Source organism: Tympanuchus pallidicinctus, unplaced genomic scaffold (assembly GCF_026119805.1).
Source record: "Tympanuchus pallidicinctus isolate F22 unplaced genomic scaffold, pur_lepc_1.0 scaffold8, whole genome shotgun sequence".
In the NCBI taxonomy this organism is placed as follows: domain Eukaryota; kingdom Metazoa; phylum Chordata; class Aves; order Galliformes; family Phasianidae; genus Tympanuchus; species Tympanuchus pallidicinctus.
In genome coordinates, this window is record NW_026294802.1 from 42240726 (window position 1) to 42259212 (window position 18487).

The window sequence follows — 18487 nt, forward strand, 5'->3', positions numbered from 1 at the left end:
AAGCCAAAGTACTTCCTTGGGTATTTAGTATGTAGGAAACTATCTGAGCAGGGTGTGCAGCAAAGAATCTCATCAAGCCTCTCTACCATCACTACATCTTGCCTTTGCTGCTGTTCTCTGAAAGTTTCCTCTCTCCTTTATTTTCTGTTGAATTTCCTTGTTTCCTATCTTTACACTCACTGTTCAGTACACTTGGAATAATACTTATTTGAAAATAATGCTTACTCGATTTTTCTTTCTTCTCCTTTGGAGAAAGTTTTCTGCAGTTGCTATGTCCCAGTTCATGCCAGTTTCACATACTTAATAATGAATAAATTCATTGCAATGTAAAACATCGTGGTATGAAGAGATAAGAACTCATCCTTTCTAAAACAAACTCTCTTCCTTCTGTTGCTTGTTAGACCCAGCTCCACTGTGTTTTCAATCCCACTTCCTGCTGCTCAGTAGCCAAAGGATTAGTATTAAGCAAAGCATTTCAAAGTCTTGTCTGTAAATCTCTGGATCCTGTAACAGCTAAAGCTGATGAGAAAGTTCAATCACCACTGAACAGCAGGTCACCCATCAGAAATGCCTTCTTGCATCTGCAATGTGTGTTATTATTGTACATTCTGACATTTTCTTTGGAAGCTTCAAGAGGGTTTTAGGCAACCAAGAGCTTAAATTCAAATGACTTTTGAAAGACTTCCAATCTTAATTGTTTAAACCACCTTAAAACAAGGACTTCAGGAGCCCAATCATACAGATATTCCCGAAAACACCATTCCTACATATATTTTGCTTTTTTTACCTGTTTCTTCTAGAAGACTCAAGTCCTCATTTTAATTACATTTTCACCATTTCAATGCACTCACCTGTGTAATTGGTAGGGTGGGGGAGGAACAGAGTTCATGTTCATTTTCAACTCTGCACTAATTCTGTTCTACATAATGATCTTTAGTATTGTAATATATATATATATTCATTACTAATTACAATTATTTCTACAGATCGTGTTTGGAAAGAGAATTAAATACGCATTCCAGTCCAACAAACTGTAAGCATTCATTTGAAGCAAGCCTACCGATAGCAAAGTTTTCGATATCTTAAGAACTAGAAACTGAAAGTCAAATACAAAACATCTCAGTATTTGAAAAAGATTTTATTAAATGTTTTAATAGTTACAATATTCACCAGCACAGAAGTGTCAGTTTTCTGGCAGGGATCTCAGACATCAGACGCAATGAAAAGACTTCATTATAAAAAACATACGCTGTCAATTCCTGCTGTCAGTTGGTAACAAAAATAAAATAAAATAACAAAAATATCTCCTTCCAATATTTTCATGCATTATATACAAGAAAAGTTACAAAAGATTGTCTTCAGTTTAAACCTCAACTTCTGGAGTCATTTGGATCCTGCCAGTGCCTCAGGTTTAATAATGCACATTTAGTAACACAATATTTTTTCTTATGCAGTTATTCACAGGTTCAGGCACTGCTTCACAAACCAGTATTGCTCTTCAGTAAACGGCCGGCTCCATTCTGAATTTCAGATTTTCCTTTAAAGGAAATATGCACTAATCACCTTCAGCAGTAGCTCCCCTTACACACTGATCAATAAAGTGCATGTTCCCCGGGGTTATGGCACAGAAATTCACTACAGTCTTTTAGAGTATCCGAAAATTATCAGAAGACATTTGGTGAAATTTTAAATTGACAAACTGCATAATTACTAACAAGCTCTGAAAAAAAATTAAAAAAGTGTTTTTATTCAAATAATTATCTGCTTACAAGTATTGTATCTTGCTTCTCATCTCCTTTAAAAAACAGTTGTAAATATTTTGAGATTTTTCTCAGATGGGAAGCACTTGATTTGACATGGATTTCTCATTAGTGGAGAAACTTGTCCTGAATTTCTCCTACGTACTTCTGAATGCAAAATAAAACCATCAAGTAATTTCTCCAGCAGTACTTTCAAGCCATGATATCACTAGATTAGTTTGGTATCTCTAAATTTAGTCAAACAATCTGATTATGTAAGATAGAAAAGACAGATCTTGGCAGTTTAATCTGACAGTAAATTTAACCTAGATATGAGAGCCTTTGGAAACACAAACCCAGGTAATAAACTCTGGTCCCCAACTGGGTCACTTTAAAAATCTTTATAGTTTACCGAATTTCAATATTCATTTTATAATTTTAAACTCTTACTTTCGTGACCTGACTTCAATTTTAGTGATAAACATCACACGGTCAGATTTGTAACTCCATCAAAATACTTGCAGAAAATAGTCTCAAAGTTTTCTGTAGAGCTTCTTCTCTCTATCTTTACCAACATCATTTATTTTAATACAGAAATGAACAAAGCAGCATAATTCTGAGTAAAATCATCAGTTTATAACCTCATCGCTGCCTTTCAGAAGGATAGCTGGGTATTAGATTTCTTCCATCAGCCTGAGCTGAGGAGCCTCCAGTGAAGCCTCTTCCAGTTACAGTGAGATCACATGACTGCATGTAAAAATGTAGAAAATACATTGAAACATAATTTCCATTCCTCTTAACAGAAACTAAAATGCCATATATACATAAATTTTTTTAGGTAGTCTGATACATAAAAAAATAATTGAATTCTTACTGGATTACTTCCTGTTAGTAACACATTTCTATACAACATCTTCAGCAACTGTAGTGTCAAAAATTTGGTAATAAACTTGATGTTTCATTCCATCTGCAATGTTATAGGACTTGATGAAGCATTCCAGCCATGGCAAGTCATCTACAAATCAAAACCAAATTACAATTTTAAGCTCATTTCTAATTTTTATAGGAGAGAATTACAACTAGAGCAGGATCTTAACTATGATACTTAAGCATATAAAATATTTAAAGAGAAGAAAAAATAATTACTCATTTGAAATTAAAATTCATAACTAGCATTCCAGTTCGTATCTCAAAATTTCATGCATCACCAGAAATGCTGATCAGCGACAAGCAGCCTCCCAGAGCACCTCCACCTTGAAAGCTCTTGATAACACTAGTTCTACAGCACTATAGCATTTATAAAGACTTTCTAAAACAAAATCTCAGTGATACTAAGATTAATGAAACTGGTCACAAAGGGAATCTTCTACACCCTTTACAAAAGGACCACTTTATTTAAAAAAAAAAGACTTTGGTGTGGTTGCCTTTGACACTCATGTACTTTGTGGGACCATGCTTCTGAGGTCAAAGCTGTGGCAGAGACTAGAGATACCTTGCATGGACGTGGCCTGGACACAGCTACTTTCTGTCACAACAAAACTACTACATAAAAACCTGCCTGGATCTAGACTGAAGTTTTCTGCTTAATTTCTAAGGGAGTTTCCTGCAGCAAGGGATGATCTAAATCAGAATGTGCACATGCAAACACAGAATCTCACTCACTGCACATGCCAGGCAATGAATCTCTTCCCTAACGTGCTGTGACACTCAGCACAGGGGTGTTCTGGCTCATTTCCATATGAACTGAAATGACAAGTTAGTGTCTGCCTTTACATGACTGTATTCACACATCACTGCATTCCACATGAGAATTCACTGAATCATTACTTTTTTTTTCTCAACAGGGACTTCTACTATTAGAGAAACGTATCAAAACAAATTGATTAGAACTCCCCTTATAGACACCAGCATTTCTCACTTCTGATTTTTACCCAAGCATAAGTTGAATTCTAAAACTTTGTATAAGTAATAGCAGACCAAAAGACCCTTTCCATTTTCATCTCCCTCTAAAACAACAGCAAACTGACCTAATTTTCTTCCTGGAGGAGAAAGTGTGTTCATGGTCATCTCCATCTTTTGCTGAAGAAAACTATTAGTTAAGATTTCAGAGGCAGGAATTTGGAAAAACTTTTCCTGGGAGAGAACAGAAGAGAGTGAGGTGTTGGAAGAAGGGTATGAAACTCATTAGCCCCTTTAAAGAAGTAAAAATCATCCAAATAGTTAGCGAAATAGAAAAAAATACTTCTAAGTCCAGATATAGGAAAAAACTATGGCAAAGGGCTGATACTGCAGGATGCATTTCTGCATGGAAAAGTAAACAATGGAACTAGGAGATGTTAGATAAACCTTTTCTTTAGATATTATTTACAGTAACATCACTGACAAACTCCAATTTTAGAATTTCCATGCCTGTTACCTAATTTTGTATCCCTCAGGGCTAATCACTTTAGAGCTTCACAAAGTGAACTCAAATTTTTGATGGCAATTTATCATATTTAAAAAAATTAAAATATTAAATAATTTATCCTTTGTGTAATTTTTGTATGAGACACTTAAGTGACCGTAAGTCAGCAGATAATCCAGTGGCAAAACTTACACAGGTAACTGCTTTTTCCCCTCCTTGAGTTCTTCTGACTATACAACTTCACAATGTTTTCCTACAAAACTCAAATAATGAGAAAAGAACTGACAACATTCCAATAAAAGCGTGACTGGAAGGTGGTGTAAAGTTGTACTTCAAAGTAGCCCAGCTTCTTCTGAGGCAATGCTGAAGGACTGAAGTTTAGGCTAGGAAGGCACAGCTTGTCCTTGAAGTTACCACCAGCAGAGATGCTAGCAGCTGTTATTTCAGAAGAAACTTGTTTCTTTTTCCTGCAGCTGAGCTGTAAACAGTATCTGATGAGACTCTTGGCTACTGTAAACTATAGATTTCTGGAATTCTAAATGCAGAGACAGTTTAAAATCTTTTCCTCCACCTCTCTTCTGCATTTTAGTTTCTTCATATAAAAGGAAAATGAACAGTAGAAAGATGACAAGCACTTTTCACTAGATACACGTACAAAACACTGTGTTTTAAGCAAGACAAAACAACTGCACAAAGAATGAGAAAATGTCTCATTTTCTTATATTATATATATTATATTACATATTATATTATATAAGCTGAGTTCTGTTTAGAAATGAGAAGAATGTACCAAACAAGAATCAGTAAGCAAGAAATTTATTCATCCTCATTATAATTACAGAATAGAAGCATTGTGCGTTAATGACTCATGCTAAGGTACTCACAGAAATTTTGGGCCAACAGAGAGGAACTCAGAACAAAAGTGAGAATGTTCAGAGCTTACAAAAACTCTGATACGGAAGAAAAAAACCCACCTCTGGTACTGATAAAAAACTTTTAGATGGAAGAAGATTAAATTAACCTTGTTTTTACAGCCTTCAGAAGGAAAACTTGTACAGCATTTAGTATCAGGCAAAGTATTATTTTTAAATGTCTCAATGGACTTAACTTGTTTCAGAGGAGATTGGAAGTAGATTAATTCTAGGGGAAGCAAAGTAATGGTATTAAAGTGCTTCTTGAATCAAACATATATTTGCATGACTATGGCTATAATATCAGGAAAGAAAGGTCTCTTGTAGTTCATGGTCATATAAAACAATCGGGAATTACTCCATGGACAACTTAGATTCTATCTGGAGTTGAAAAAAAAAAAAAGTAATGACATTCTGAACTGCATAAATCCTGAAATTCATTCAAGCAGCATTCAGGTTGTCAATAAAAGCAGAATTTATACAGAGAAAAGCATAAAAATCTACGGAGATACAAAATTATCAACAAGCTTCAGCTTTGTCTTTATGCTTTGATATTCTATACATTTTATTGAAAAATAATTAGATCTGCATCCTGAGCATCTTCACTGATGAGCAGCATTAATAACATTACAACACTTGCAATGGACACTATAAAATGCTGCAGGTAACACAGAATGAATACTTCTATACATACATTTGTTATTCTAGTAACAAATAAAATTCAAATCCACATTATCCATATAGCTTACCTTTACCTAGGGTTACTTACATAATCAAAAAGATATGCATTTAGTGCTCCTGTTCCATCAACTAGTGTGAACTTCATAACGAAAACATACTGGAGTGGTTCAATACCTAAAACTGAAGGAAAAGATGGATCTGCTTTATACAGTGAATATGCAAGATAAATCATAACAACTCACACAGACAATACCTCTCTTTCAGTGGTAACTTACTTTGAATATTCTAATTAAATCATAAATTAATAGGCCAAAAAAATAAAGGCTCTCAATGTCAAAGTGTGGTTTGTATTTTGAGAGTGCGTTGCAACTTGCTTAGAAACACTTTAACAGGTGAGACTGGAAAAACACAGGGTGATTTTAAGATACTCATCCTAGTAATAGAACAGCTAACCTTGGCTTAGATGTTAGATTCTACCTTTTGGTAGGATCCTCCTACTCCTCTTACCCATGCATGACGAAAGTCTTAAGTCAGCAATAACCAAGGCATTATGGATACACACTTAAGAATCAAGGCAAAATTGTTTCAGGACAGTATCATATCAGCTGACCTTGTGCTATTTCAGTTGGTTCCCATGATGGTTCTCGTTTTTCTGCTAGGGAACTTAGATTCTTGATACTCTTTGGAGTTGAACACTTCTTACATCTAGCATTTAAAACAAGAATAGTGAGACTAACCAAGCATTGCAACGTTTATACCAGAGACATTCTGCACAGAAAGAAATAACTCAGATTTCCTTAATCAGTGGCAGCTTAAACTTTCTGCTATTTTAAACAACTATTCTACTGGAAACAAGACTTAGGCCATATGAAAACCCTTAATGCTGCTTTTCAATCATTCCTGAATAGAAATAAACTTGCTAAGCATATATTCGTGTATCATCACTTGTTTAGCAATACAGACAACATCTTACTTTACAAAAGATGGAATGAATCTGAACTAGCGGCAGGCTCTAAAAGCACAATAGGGTTAGAAGAGAAATTTGGCTTTACCTATGTTCAAACATATTTAATACAAGTTTCCACAAAAGTAAAAAAGGTTTCCACAAAACTAATACCTCCTTATGTTACTATGTTGTCCTGTTGTTACTATGTTGTCCTGTACTCAGCACTACTGAGGTCGCACCTGGAGTACTGTGTCCAGTTTTGGGCCTCTCACTGCAAGAAAGACACTGAGGCTCTGGAACGCGTTCAAAGGAGGGCAACAAAGCTGGTGAGGGGTCTGGAACACAGGCCATATGAGGAGAGGCTGAAGGAGCTGGGAATGTTCAGCCTGGAGAAGAGGAGGCTCAGGGGAGACCTCATTGCTCTCTATAACTTCCTGAAGGGAGGTTGTAGTGAGCTGGGGGTCGGCCTCTTCTCTCGTGTCATTAGAGATAGGACCAGGGGGAATGGTTTCAAGCTACGGCAGGGGAGATTCAGGCTGGACACTAGGAAATATTACTTTTCAGAAAGGGTGGTCAGGCACTGGAATGGACTGCCCAGGGAGGTGGTGGAATCACCGACTCTGGAGGTGTTCAAGGAAAGGCTGGATGTTGTGTTGAGAGACATGGTTTAGTGGGAGCTGTTGGGAACAGGTGAACGGTTGGACTGGATGATCTTTTAGGTCTTTTCCAACCTTGGTGATTCTATGATTCTATGTTGGCCTGCAATGTTGGAGGTGCATGCTGGTGGTATGGCAGTAGAGGTTGAACCAGTATTCTGTTACATTTTGTTGCCGTGTGACAGATGGCAGAAGGGCAGTCTGACACAACAGCATTTGACAAAGAACCACGTATGAAGTGAAGGTGTCATTGAATTCTTCCAAGCAGAAAAAATTGCACCCACTGACATTCATTGATGTTTGCTTAAAGTTCTATGGGGACCAAACAGTATGTGTGAGCACAGTGAGGGGTGGGTGGTGACTTTCAATGGTGGCACCTTTGCTGGTGCAGATTTTCATGAGTGTGGCACGCAGGCTCTTGTTCATTGCTGGTAAAAATGTAAAACTAATGGTGGTGACTATGTTGAGAAGTACTGTCTTATTCAGGTTTCAAATAGTGTTATTGTTCTCTTTGTATCTGTTGTCATTTCCAAGGAAAGAGGAGGTACTACTTTCAGAGTGACCTACATATTGCTGAGTTTTCTGAATTATATGCCTGCTGCACAGTACTGGGCAAACATACTAGCTAGCACTCACTGAAAAGTAATACAGTATTAAAAGTTATGGCACAGTTACCAGACCTATATTTGTGTACCACATTGCACATTCTCTGAGAACTGTCGAATTCAGAAACCTGTTGAAGCTTTCCCTGTAGAGATCAGCACCTAAAAATTGACAACTTATTTTACACTATTGTGAATCTCAATAAATAACAATGGCAAAGAAATCTTACCCAACACTGGGAATTTAAAAGAGAGTAAGACTTAAGACTGAAATAATCCCCTGGGCCCTCTATTTTTATCTGTGTGGAAAAAAAGGCCACAGCTTACTGTTTCAAAGCAACGTATGCGTTTATGTTTTGATTTTTGTCTACCAAGAAAGACCAAAAAAATGCTATTTGTCTGTCTAGAAAATGGAAGATTTGGACATTCTGCGGTCAGTAGACTCATACACACGTTTCAGTCTCTGAAATTACTGCCCTAACCATGGACCACAGGCAAGATTGAAGCTGGGGTGCTGTGCACTTAAAGATACAAGACTTATAGTGTAATTGAGCAAGATCAAATCCATATGCAATTTAGCCAAAATGATGCTTTGATATTTGCTTTGCATCAAAGACTTCTTAGATAAGTTATCCCTTAAGCACTGCAGTTTGAATTACTGATCTTTATTACTGCAATTCTTATCAATAAATACTTTTAACCTACCCATAATATTTTATGTTTCCTTGTAAAAGAAAAGGAGCTGAAAGATCTAATAATTCAAGATCATCTTCCTTGGATTTCACAGGAATAACACATTTAAATCTTCTTGTAAGCTTCCAGATTTCTTTTAAGGTTCCACCTATTAAAAATGGAAAAATGTTTTCTTAAACTGTAACCAAAAGTAAATGGAAGAACTTGAATTTCTTGGCTGATTAGATGTTCTTCTGAGGACAACTGATGTTTATCACTAACTGTAATCAAGACTTTATGACAAGTAATTATGGCACTGGGTTGTAAAATATTTATGGTATATATCTCTTACTTGCATTGATGAGGTAATTATAGACGAAATAAGTAAAGGTGCATTATTACTACTGATGTAAAATGCCCAATATTATGGAGCCTCCAAAATGCATTTCTCATTACAAAAAAATACGTAAAACAAACAGATATTTGAAATTGCTTCTGAAAAGGTCTTCCAAGTCCAGTGACACAGTTCATACCTTTCATATACACCTGAACTCTCATCCCAGAGATTAATACATAAAATTCAGAGTAGTTTTAACCATGGCATTGCTAAGAGGCCTCCAGACTTGTTTTCTTTTTTAATATAAAGCTGCACCAACTGAATGTATTCAGACTCTTAAGAGATGAGTATAAAAGAGAATCAAGCAGGGGTTAGCAGCGATGTGAATCACACTGATTTCAGGTAGAAATACTAAGAATATGCAAGGAACATTAAACTACTGTTAACTGAAACACTTCATTCTTTATTTCAACTAATCTGCAGCAGTAGTTATTGATTTCCCTCATTCCCTTTGGAGGCCCACCTAAAAATTTTGTCTGTTATCCAACTGTTTGCTCAGCTGCAGCGAAATAAGTGCCAAGCTCGAGGTGAGAAGTTCTTGATAAAGATTATGGGAAGAAATAGAGTCTTGTATTGAACAAGAGCAATTTGCTTCTGTTTAACAAACACAAATAACCTTTATTATATCTGCCCATTAAGTGATATAATGTATTTGCCCTTTGAGCATGGTCAGTATCCAGAAAAGCATCACAAAGATTTCTAAGGAGACTGCAAAATCTTAACCTCCAAAAACTTAAAATATCACATGGACGTGGCATAGGAACAGTTCATAATCGATGTGTTGGGGAAAAATGAGTCCAAACACTCATTATGCTCCAACATGAAGCACTTAAATTTACAAAGATACTTGGCTGCTGGCATTTTAATATCTGAAAATGACTTACCATGTTATATCATTCTTTTATTTTGTTTTCATAAAGATACGGTTGTATTACATAGAAAAAAAATGCCAGTCTTGTACACATCAGATATAAGCCTGCTGTCAGAATTAGTCAAACATAAAACAGCAGGAAATAAAAGTAGGTTTGTCCTAAACCCTATGCAAAGGATCCTCTGACTCACACTTAGATATTCACCTCTATACTTGGACACAACTGAGGACTTTGTTCTGGAATCAGAATGGTACTATATGCATACATTTTTACTGTTCTTCTTCTACTCAAAACATTCCTTATTTGTACTGCTAAATTGCTTTGTCTAAAGATCAGTGGGTATTTCTCTTCCCTGAGGCAAACCTGATTTAAAAGCGAACAAAACAAAACCAGAATTACAAAAACATGCTGTAAGATGCCTTATTTGTCTGAAACAACACTGACATCCAGAGGCTGACAAAGTTAATTGTAGGCTTGTAGGTCTCCCAAACCTTTTTCTTGCAGCAGAAGTCTTCCATACCTTTTCCATATCAAGACTAAAAAAAAAAACGTTTAGACAACCCAAATCTGAACAGCAAATCAGTAAGCACAGATGGAAAATAACATATTAACATTTTAATTTTGGGAATTGTTTGGAACAGACAGAACCTGACCAACCTTATGAACATTCAAAAATTACTTTTTCCTGTGTGTACTACAAATTTCCTGGTCAGGTCTCCATTTGTTATAAAATGCCTTAATGATCACTGCTACTTATACTGAATACAACTTCAGCATATCTTAACTTTGTTTAGTTATTTGTAAACTCAGAGTGGGCACTGTCATAAAAAGTGATACATTTACAATTTCATCTTACCTTCTATCATAAGCAAGGTATTTTCAGGACGTTGAAGCATTTCATAATGCTTTACAAAATGAATAGTTACTTTCCTTCTGCTCTCGTCTTGTGTAGTCCACATTACAGACTCATACCAGGACATACTCTGTAATTCTGGGTTTGGGGCAGTAGCTTCACAGCCTTGCAAAATTAAGTCGAAGGCATCTCCATTTGGAACTTCTTGCCTAAAACCATTTCCAAAATTAGTAAGTAAATACTAACAACAATCTAGCAAAAAGGAAAGCAGACTTCTAAATAAATGGCACAATGTAGTCACAAAACTTAAAAGTACATGAAGGAATAGCAGTTTTGTTTTTATGTCAGTTAAGACATTTAAGGTTATATAGCAAATTATATAAAAATAACTTCCATTTTAACAAAGCTTCCATTTTTAACATAAGCTTACTTATGAGCAGAGGCAGCATGGCAGCATTGTTCATACATATGCAAATCCATGGAAAAACAAATGAGAAATTTAAGGGACTTCAGTTAGGCTGTTAAAAAAAAAAATCAAAACCCACACAAAATTGCATTCCACTGTACTGAAACTGAATGACCACTTACGCTTATATAACATTTAGTTATATGAACTTCCATGTTCCAGCCTATTTTGCTTTGTGTAGCTTAGAGAAAGAATGAAAAACTGCAGTTTAACTTCACATATGCACTGTAAATGGAAAATCTGCAACTCCATGTAACAGTTTCTTTCCCATCATGTGCAGATGCATCACCCATATATTTTGTTTCACCCAGAGAGAAATAAGACAAGAAATTCAAAAATTACTACTATTGCCAAAAACAGGCAAAGAGACAGCAGCTGGCACGGACAGAAAAAAAATACATTAGAATGTTTTCTCCTCAGACCTGCCTGACCTGTCTTAACCGTGGCATGGTCAATGACAGAAGAAGTTTGGGCTATTTCATAAAACATTGAAGGAAAGTAGGTAGCAAACTTCAGAGTAGAGTCAAAAAGAAAATAACGACAACTCCTGAAGTTTATGTTGATGATTTCTCTTTCAAATCCAGGAGCACCCCCTGCTTTCACCACTGAGGAGAATTATTCTTGTGCGTAAAACCCAAACTTTGAAATTCTTCTGCTATAACTGCAAAACTACCATACAAAAAGTCTTTTTAACTTTTATTTAACTTTTATTACATGAAAACAGTGCTGTTCACATGAACTCTTTCGATGTGTGTTTCTGGATTACTACTCTAAATGAGAAAACAATGGACCTAATATAATAGGTCATTACCCCTGATACACCCACTGAACTCCCCTCGTTTCTATGGTCTGTAGATTTCCTGCATAGGCAGGAATGGAATTATTTTTTGAATTAAATGATACACAAGAGTCATAATCTCTTTAGTGCAGATATACAAAGGTAACTAGTTCAATTTTTACCAGTATCAGAGGAAAGCAAATGCTACTCCTAGCTAAAAAAAAAAAAGGCAAGAAGGACTCATTGAACTAAACGGTCATCAATCTCACCTCAGTCTCTGGTAAGGTGACTCAGCAGCTAAATCTGGAAACCATTTCCAGGCATGTGAAGGACAACAAAATCATTAGAAGTAGTCAGAACAGATTTACCAAGGAGAAGTCGTGCTTCATCAACATGATAAGCTACTACAATGAAATGATCAGTCTAGTAGATGAAGGGAAAACAGCAGGTATTGGCCACCTGGACTTCAGTAAGGCTTTTAATACTATCACTCATAAAGATCCTCACAAACAAGTCACTGATGAATGGGCTGGATGGGCAGACAGCAAGGTTATTGAGAACTGGCTGAACAGCTAGGCCCAGAGAATGGCGATCAGTGGTGCAAAGGGTACAAAATCTATCTAGAGGCTAGAAATTGGCAAAGTATGCCAGGGGTCAATATGGAACACAGTCCTGTTCACATCTTCATTAATGATCTGGATGATGGGGTAGAGTGCACCCCTAGCAAATTTGCTGATGACTCAGAAGAGTGGCAGATATATCAGAGTTGTGCTGCCATCCAAAAGGACCTTAACAGGCTGGAAAAATTGACTAAGAGGAACCTTGTGAAATTCAAGAAGTGCTGCACTTTCTCAGAAAATAACTCCATACACGATACATTCTGGGGTCCAGCCAGCTGGAAAGCAGCTCTGCAGAAAAGAACCTGGGGGTCCTGGCTTAAACATGAGTCAGCAGTGTGCCCTTGCCACAAAGAATGCTGCTGGTGTACTGCTTTGTAAATTATCACTTGCAGGTTGAGGGATGTGATCCTTCCCCTCTACTCTGCACTGATGAAGTCACACCTGGAGTACTCTGTCCACTTCTCAGTTCCCCAGTACAGGAGAGACGTGGAGATACTGAAGAAAACCCAAGAAAGGGAAAACAAAAAAAAAACAAAAAAACAAAAAAACAAACAAAACAAACAAAAAAAAAAGGGACTGAAGTATTTCTCCTGTAAGGAAGGACTGAAGAGAGCTGGAGATGTTTATCCTGGAGAAGGTTAATGGGACATCTCATCAACATATATGAATACTCAAAAAGTTGAAGAGGACAGAATCAGGCTCTTTTCAGTTGTGCCCACCAGGACAAAGTGATGAGCATGAACTAAAACACAGGAGATTCTGTCTGAACATCAGGAAACACTTTACTGTGCAGGTAACTGAGAAATTGAACAGGCTGCCTAGAAAGATTGTGGAATATCCTTCCTTGGATATGCTCAAAAGCCACATGCACATAATCTGTGTGGCTTCAAGCTCCAGTGGGCTTGGACCAGATGACTTCAAGAAATCCTTTCCCGTTTCAATATTCTGTGATTCTGTGAACATTTTGGAATTTAGAAGGAAAACTTCAGCAGAAGTCTGAAAAACAAAAATACACGTCTCTGAAAGACTTTATGCAGAGTTGTATGCACCTCACTGCATAAAATGTTAAAGGTTCAAACTCTCACTGAATTTTGTTCAGTCAAGTTGCTGCTTAATATGCTAAGTATGCAAAAACAGACAAAGAACTTCTTCACCTTAGTACAATATATAAGAGGAAGGAGAGAGGAGCTCAAATCGTATTTTCTTCCCTGGTCTGTTAACTTACATATTCTTGAGTATTTTTACCTCATGCATATAGTTGAGAAAAGAGAAATCAAATTGCTAGAATATAATTGCAAGTAGTCCAATTATTGCAGCAGGATGGTAGTCTGAATAAGAAATATGCTAACTGAAGTCTTGCAAAACTTTCTGGTTTAAAATCTGTCCTCATTCTGTGGTAAAGAGAAGGCACTAATTTGTAGAAGTGAAACTTCAAATAAGAATGTGACAAGTAAAGAATACATAAAAAGTCAAGGAAAACTGTAAGATAAGTACATAGTCAACAAGGAACAAACAAATTCCTGTCAATTTTATAGGCTTATACAGAGTTAGCAATTATATCCAAAAAAGTGACAGAAATGGCAGAGACAGTAATTATTTTCCATTAATACTTGGCAATAAAGATCAGGTACTTGTGTACTGTGAAGACAATTAAGCACTTTTCACATTAGCAACCAAGATAATGCAGTAAGATCTGACAAGGAGAAATAGTTAAAGCAGCAGATGTCACTTTGCACCTAGAGCACCACGAGAAGGCTAGCAGGAGCATTTTGTTGTCTCAGCAATGTGCATCTAATAAAACTCAATTATACAAAAAATTTCAAATGGACAGGAGATGCTAAAACGCTATCACAAGAAAATTATTAACACCAGTAGCTATAAAACTGCTTTCTTAGAGCTTATGCAAGGCTAAGCCAGGCAAAAAAGTGATTCAGGATTCAGATGATCAAGAATAGCTCTACAAAGTATATTATTCAATATTTTAATCAAAATTGGGCTATGTCAACCAAACTTTCCCTCATTATTAGCAGAAACTTCTAGGTAAGATTATTTACAAAAGCATTATTTGTCATAATGAGAAACCACATCACCTGATAAAATGGGTAAGTAAACTGATTCAAGTTAGAAAAAAGACCAAAAAACTAAAGTGAATGGTACTGCTCTTATATTTCTGGATCAGGATATCTTCTCTGGAAGATTCACTTTAGTCAAACATATTTTATTAATTAATGCAGACCATAATTTGGAGACTATCACATCTTTTTGCATATCCTATTTTAAAACTGCACGACAGAAACAAGTACTTAATGCAGTGTTAGTACAGAAAAAACTTCACTGTCAAATCTGAAAATTAAGAAAAGTTGTTTTGAAAGCACTCAAAGGATTCTGCAAATGCACATCACCTGATGATTTCAAATTTTCTTATTACCAGTAAGTTTCAAATCTCTGCTTGAAATGAATTACATTTAAATGCAGCTTGTTTTACACAAAAAGAAAATGAAAATACACTGAAAATACAGACAACCTAAAACATATACAACAATTTCTAAATTACTTTTATTACCTAGGACACTTACAAAGTATTGCATTTGGAACAATGAAGTTTAACAGACTGATAAAGCTTCTGGGGTTTAAAAGATCTCAGCTTTGCTTTAATTCGATACTGTTGAGGAGCTCTGCTGTTCAGAACAGTTTTCAACATCGTGTTACTCATATCCTGATGATCTGTCAATACTGAGAAATAACAAAAAAAAACCATACGTACCTATTAAATAACATAACATTTGGAACATGAGGAATCATCAGCATGGATAAGCATTTTGCCTTAATTCCCTGCTTTTTTTTTCCTCAGCTGCAGCCTCAGTTTTATTAATACAACATGCTACTTCAGCCGTTAAGTAAAATCATAACAAGCTGTGGGATCATGGCGTACTTCACGGTGTAGAAATTCAACGCATAGAAAGAACCAAATGTAAACAAAATATATAAATATGCTTTATTCCTTTATAAATCAAAACAATTCATAAACCTATAAGATTCCAATCTTATAACTGTTCTTACTGTAGTAAGTAATGGAAATTACTTCAACAATTTTTTTTTTTTTTCTAGTGAGAATAAAGTTTACTTTGACAACAAAACGTTTCCTACCTGTAGCAGATAATTGCTGACATCTCTGTAACGGCGATTCAAGATCTGAAATCAAGAAGGAATTATTTTCCTTCTTTACATCTTTATCACGTAGACTCACAAAACCAGATAAACAGACAGGTGCACACACAAAACAAAAAGCTGAGCAAGGGAGAATGGAAATCCTAATAACATATGGAAATAATACATTATAGGAAAGCATGCAAGAGACAAATATTAGATGTCAAGAGCTATTATGCTTGTGGAGAAGTTAGTGCATATATTAAATAGCAACACCCATGAAAATAAAAATTTTCAGACTGTATACAGCGAATAGCTGCTAATAGTAATCATACTTCTGCAATCTTTCTGGACAAAAATATAGATATTACTCAAAAAAAAAAAAAAAAAAAGACAGATTGCCTAGTCCCTTCTTTGAACAGCCTCTATGACACATGCATGGAGCAGCAAATCTATGCAAAAATCTCTAAATATTTTATTGATGGCTAAGTAATGTAGGATTTTAAAAGCCAGCAACAAAGGCATAGACTATATTCTAGCTCTAGGGTTTAACTAATGTTTATTTTTAAGATTAAAATATCATTTAAAAAGTAAGACTGAATCTGGAGAACTGTCCCTGTGCTATTACTATTCCATTGTGTTGCACCTTGAAACTCTGCCCCTATCACAACTTTTCCATCCAATGGCTTTAGAAAGGATTCTCAGTTGCTAGCAGCTTAGTGGTGCTTTCAGCATGTGTTTTTGAGGAATCCTCCTTTAGAGTAAGGAAGTTATGACACTCCACTTTATGACCTTTATAGAGTACATTTAAGGACACTGTTTGTGTTTAATAATTCATTCACTTCCTCGCAGGAAAGTATTTCTTGTTATATGTGAAATGCTTCTGCTGCGAGATGGATACAGTTATGTCAACGTTCAGTTTAATAATCCAAAAGAATTCCCTAAAGTTTTGTCAAAGTAACAATCACACACTTATTTGGACCATATGTACCTTGACCATACTATTCTTATATATACATATCAAAGAAAAAAGAGTGAGTTTTTAATTGCTTTTACCTGTTTCAATGTCAAAAGCGTCACCTAATTCCAATGAAGACATGCTTTCCATATTCTGACTGTCTATCAGTTCCACACATTCTAAGAACCTAAAAATAAAGGGCAACACATTTTCATAGTCTTATGAGACTTTCACACACAGGTAGACGTATAAATTACACATAAATGAATCCCATGATTTATCAACACACAGGTAAAATGCCCAGACAAATTCTTCAACAGAGACAAAAAACTCAACTGAATCAGAAGCTGCAGGAAGAATGTATATTAATGATGCAGGCAACAGCCTCCTTTCCAAAGCACTGCTGGAATTTCAAACACAATACACTGCAAAAGAAATCCGTACTACTGGAAACAGAATTCCAGTAAATAAACAGAGATGTCAGTTACTTACCTTTTCTTCATGTACACATTCAGCTCAATAAAGCACGTATATGCACATGCTCAAAATATCAGTGATATAATTTGGATCACCATCTTCTAAAAATTATGTCACTATGAAACAGTGTATTATTGTGCCCTGGATTTATCATTATAGCACTATAAGACAAAATCTTAATTTTCCATTTGAAAAATTAGCCTTCACTTACTTACCCTCCCAAATATCTATTCTTCATCTTAACACTGCTAAAGTCATATTCTGTTCCAGAGTTCCCAGTTTCTTACATCCATTTACAATTCCGAACTGCATAGTTATAACTGTTGTCCAGAATCATGTAGGAAAAAATGTACAGCACTTACGTTTTCAGTTCCTCAACATCTGGGTTATTTTCTGGTAAGATTCCTATTCCTCGACCATAGCAAGTGCCACCATGAAGATGAAATTCTATATGCGATGATATATCTTCATTTTTAGCACTTGCCTGTTTTGTATGAATACTGTAAATTCTCAGAAAACTTCCGATCTTAAAGAGAAAACAAAGATTTATAACACAAAGTTAGCTACTTAATCTGAAAATTCATAAAGCTCTCTCTGTTTTTACAGAATCACAGAATAGCTGAGGTTGATAGGGATTTCTGGATGTTGTTTGGACCAAACTCATTGCTCAAAGCAGAGTTAACTCAAGCAGGTCACTTGAGGCCTTATCCAGTTGTACTTTGAATATTTTCAAACACAGAGAGTCCAGAAGCTCTCAGGCTGACCTGTGTAGTTTGCTCTCTCAGACAATGTGAACAGCAGCAAAGGCTCCATTCAGAACCAGTGTTCTTACAAAATCTGATTCTCAAACAGGAAGACAGACCAAGGAAGCCAATGTATTCCATTTCTAAGGGCATAATTTGTCTTCCATATTCACTGTTCAGCCTTCAAGCGACTGATGTGCTGTAATCTTCCCAGGTATGATGAACACTCAGCAATTCACCTCATGTCCATCATCATGCATGGCATACTGTTTAGGTAAACATACACATCCAGTTATATACATTTATCAACCATCTCTCACTTTCATGCTACAGGTAACAATTTTCAGTGTCAGAAAAAAAGGATGTGTGTTAGAAACTCAGTGATTCTGCCACTATCCCAAACTTTCTCAGCTTTACTGCTCAGGGACGTAGAGCACACACTTCCTGTTTTGCTTAGTCATTCTGTATTTTCTCTAAAAGTTGTGTCAAGTTACACAAAGGGACTTTCAGCTACCTTACACAAATACCTATTCAGAAAGAAATTAAGGAGTGGTGATCACTGAAC

General features: G+C 35.9%; 1 protein-coding gene across 5 annotated transcripts in view; it reads right to left on the reverse strand.

The window, feature by feature from the left end:
- Positions 1 to 1123: 1123 nt before the first annotated feature.
- Positions 1124 to 18487, reverse strand: part of POT1 (protection of telomeres 1) — a 60711-nt gene continuing 43347 nt past the window's right edge. For all 5 annotated transcript variants that reach the window (XM_052667770.1, XM_052667766.1, XM_052667767.1 and 2 more), the window contains 10 exons: positions 17542 to 17705; positions 16801 to 16889; positions 15745 to 15789; positions 15174 to 15330; positions 10737 to 10942; positions 8645 to 8780; positions 6346 to 6440; positions 5824 to 5915; positions 3767 to 3872; positions 1124 to 2754 (listed from right to left, as the gene is read on the reverse strand). In XM_052667770.1, the coding sequence (XP_052523730.1) occupies positions 2642 to 2754; positions 3767 to 3872; positions 5824 to 5915; positions 6346 to 6440; positions 8645 to 8780; positions 10737 to 10942; positions 15174 to 15330; positions 15745 to 15789; positions 16801 to 16889; positions 17542 to 17705 (1203 nt within the window). In that variant the 3' untranslated portion in view covers positions 1124 to 2641. The remainder of the gene's footprint in view (positions 2755 to 3766; positions 3873 to 5823; positions 5916 to 6345; positions 6441 to 8644; positions 8781 to 10736; positions 10943 to 15173; positions 15331 to 15744; positions 15790 to 16800; positions 16890 to 17541; positions 17706 to 18487) is intronic.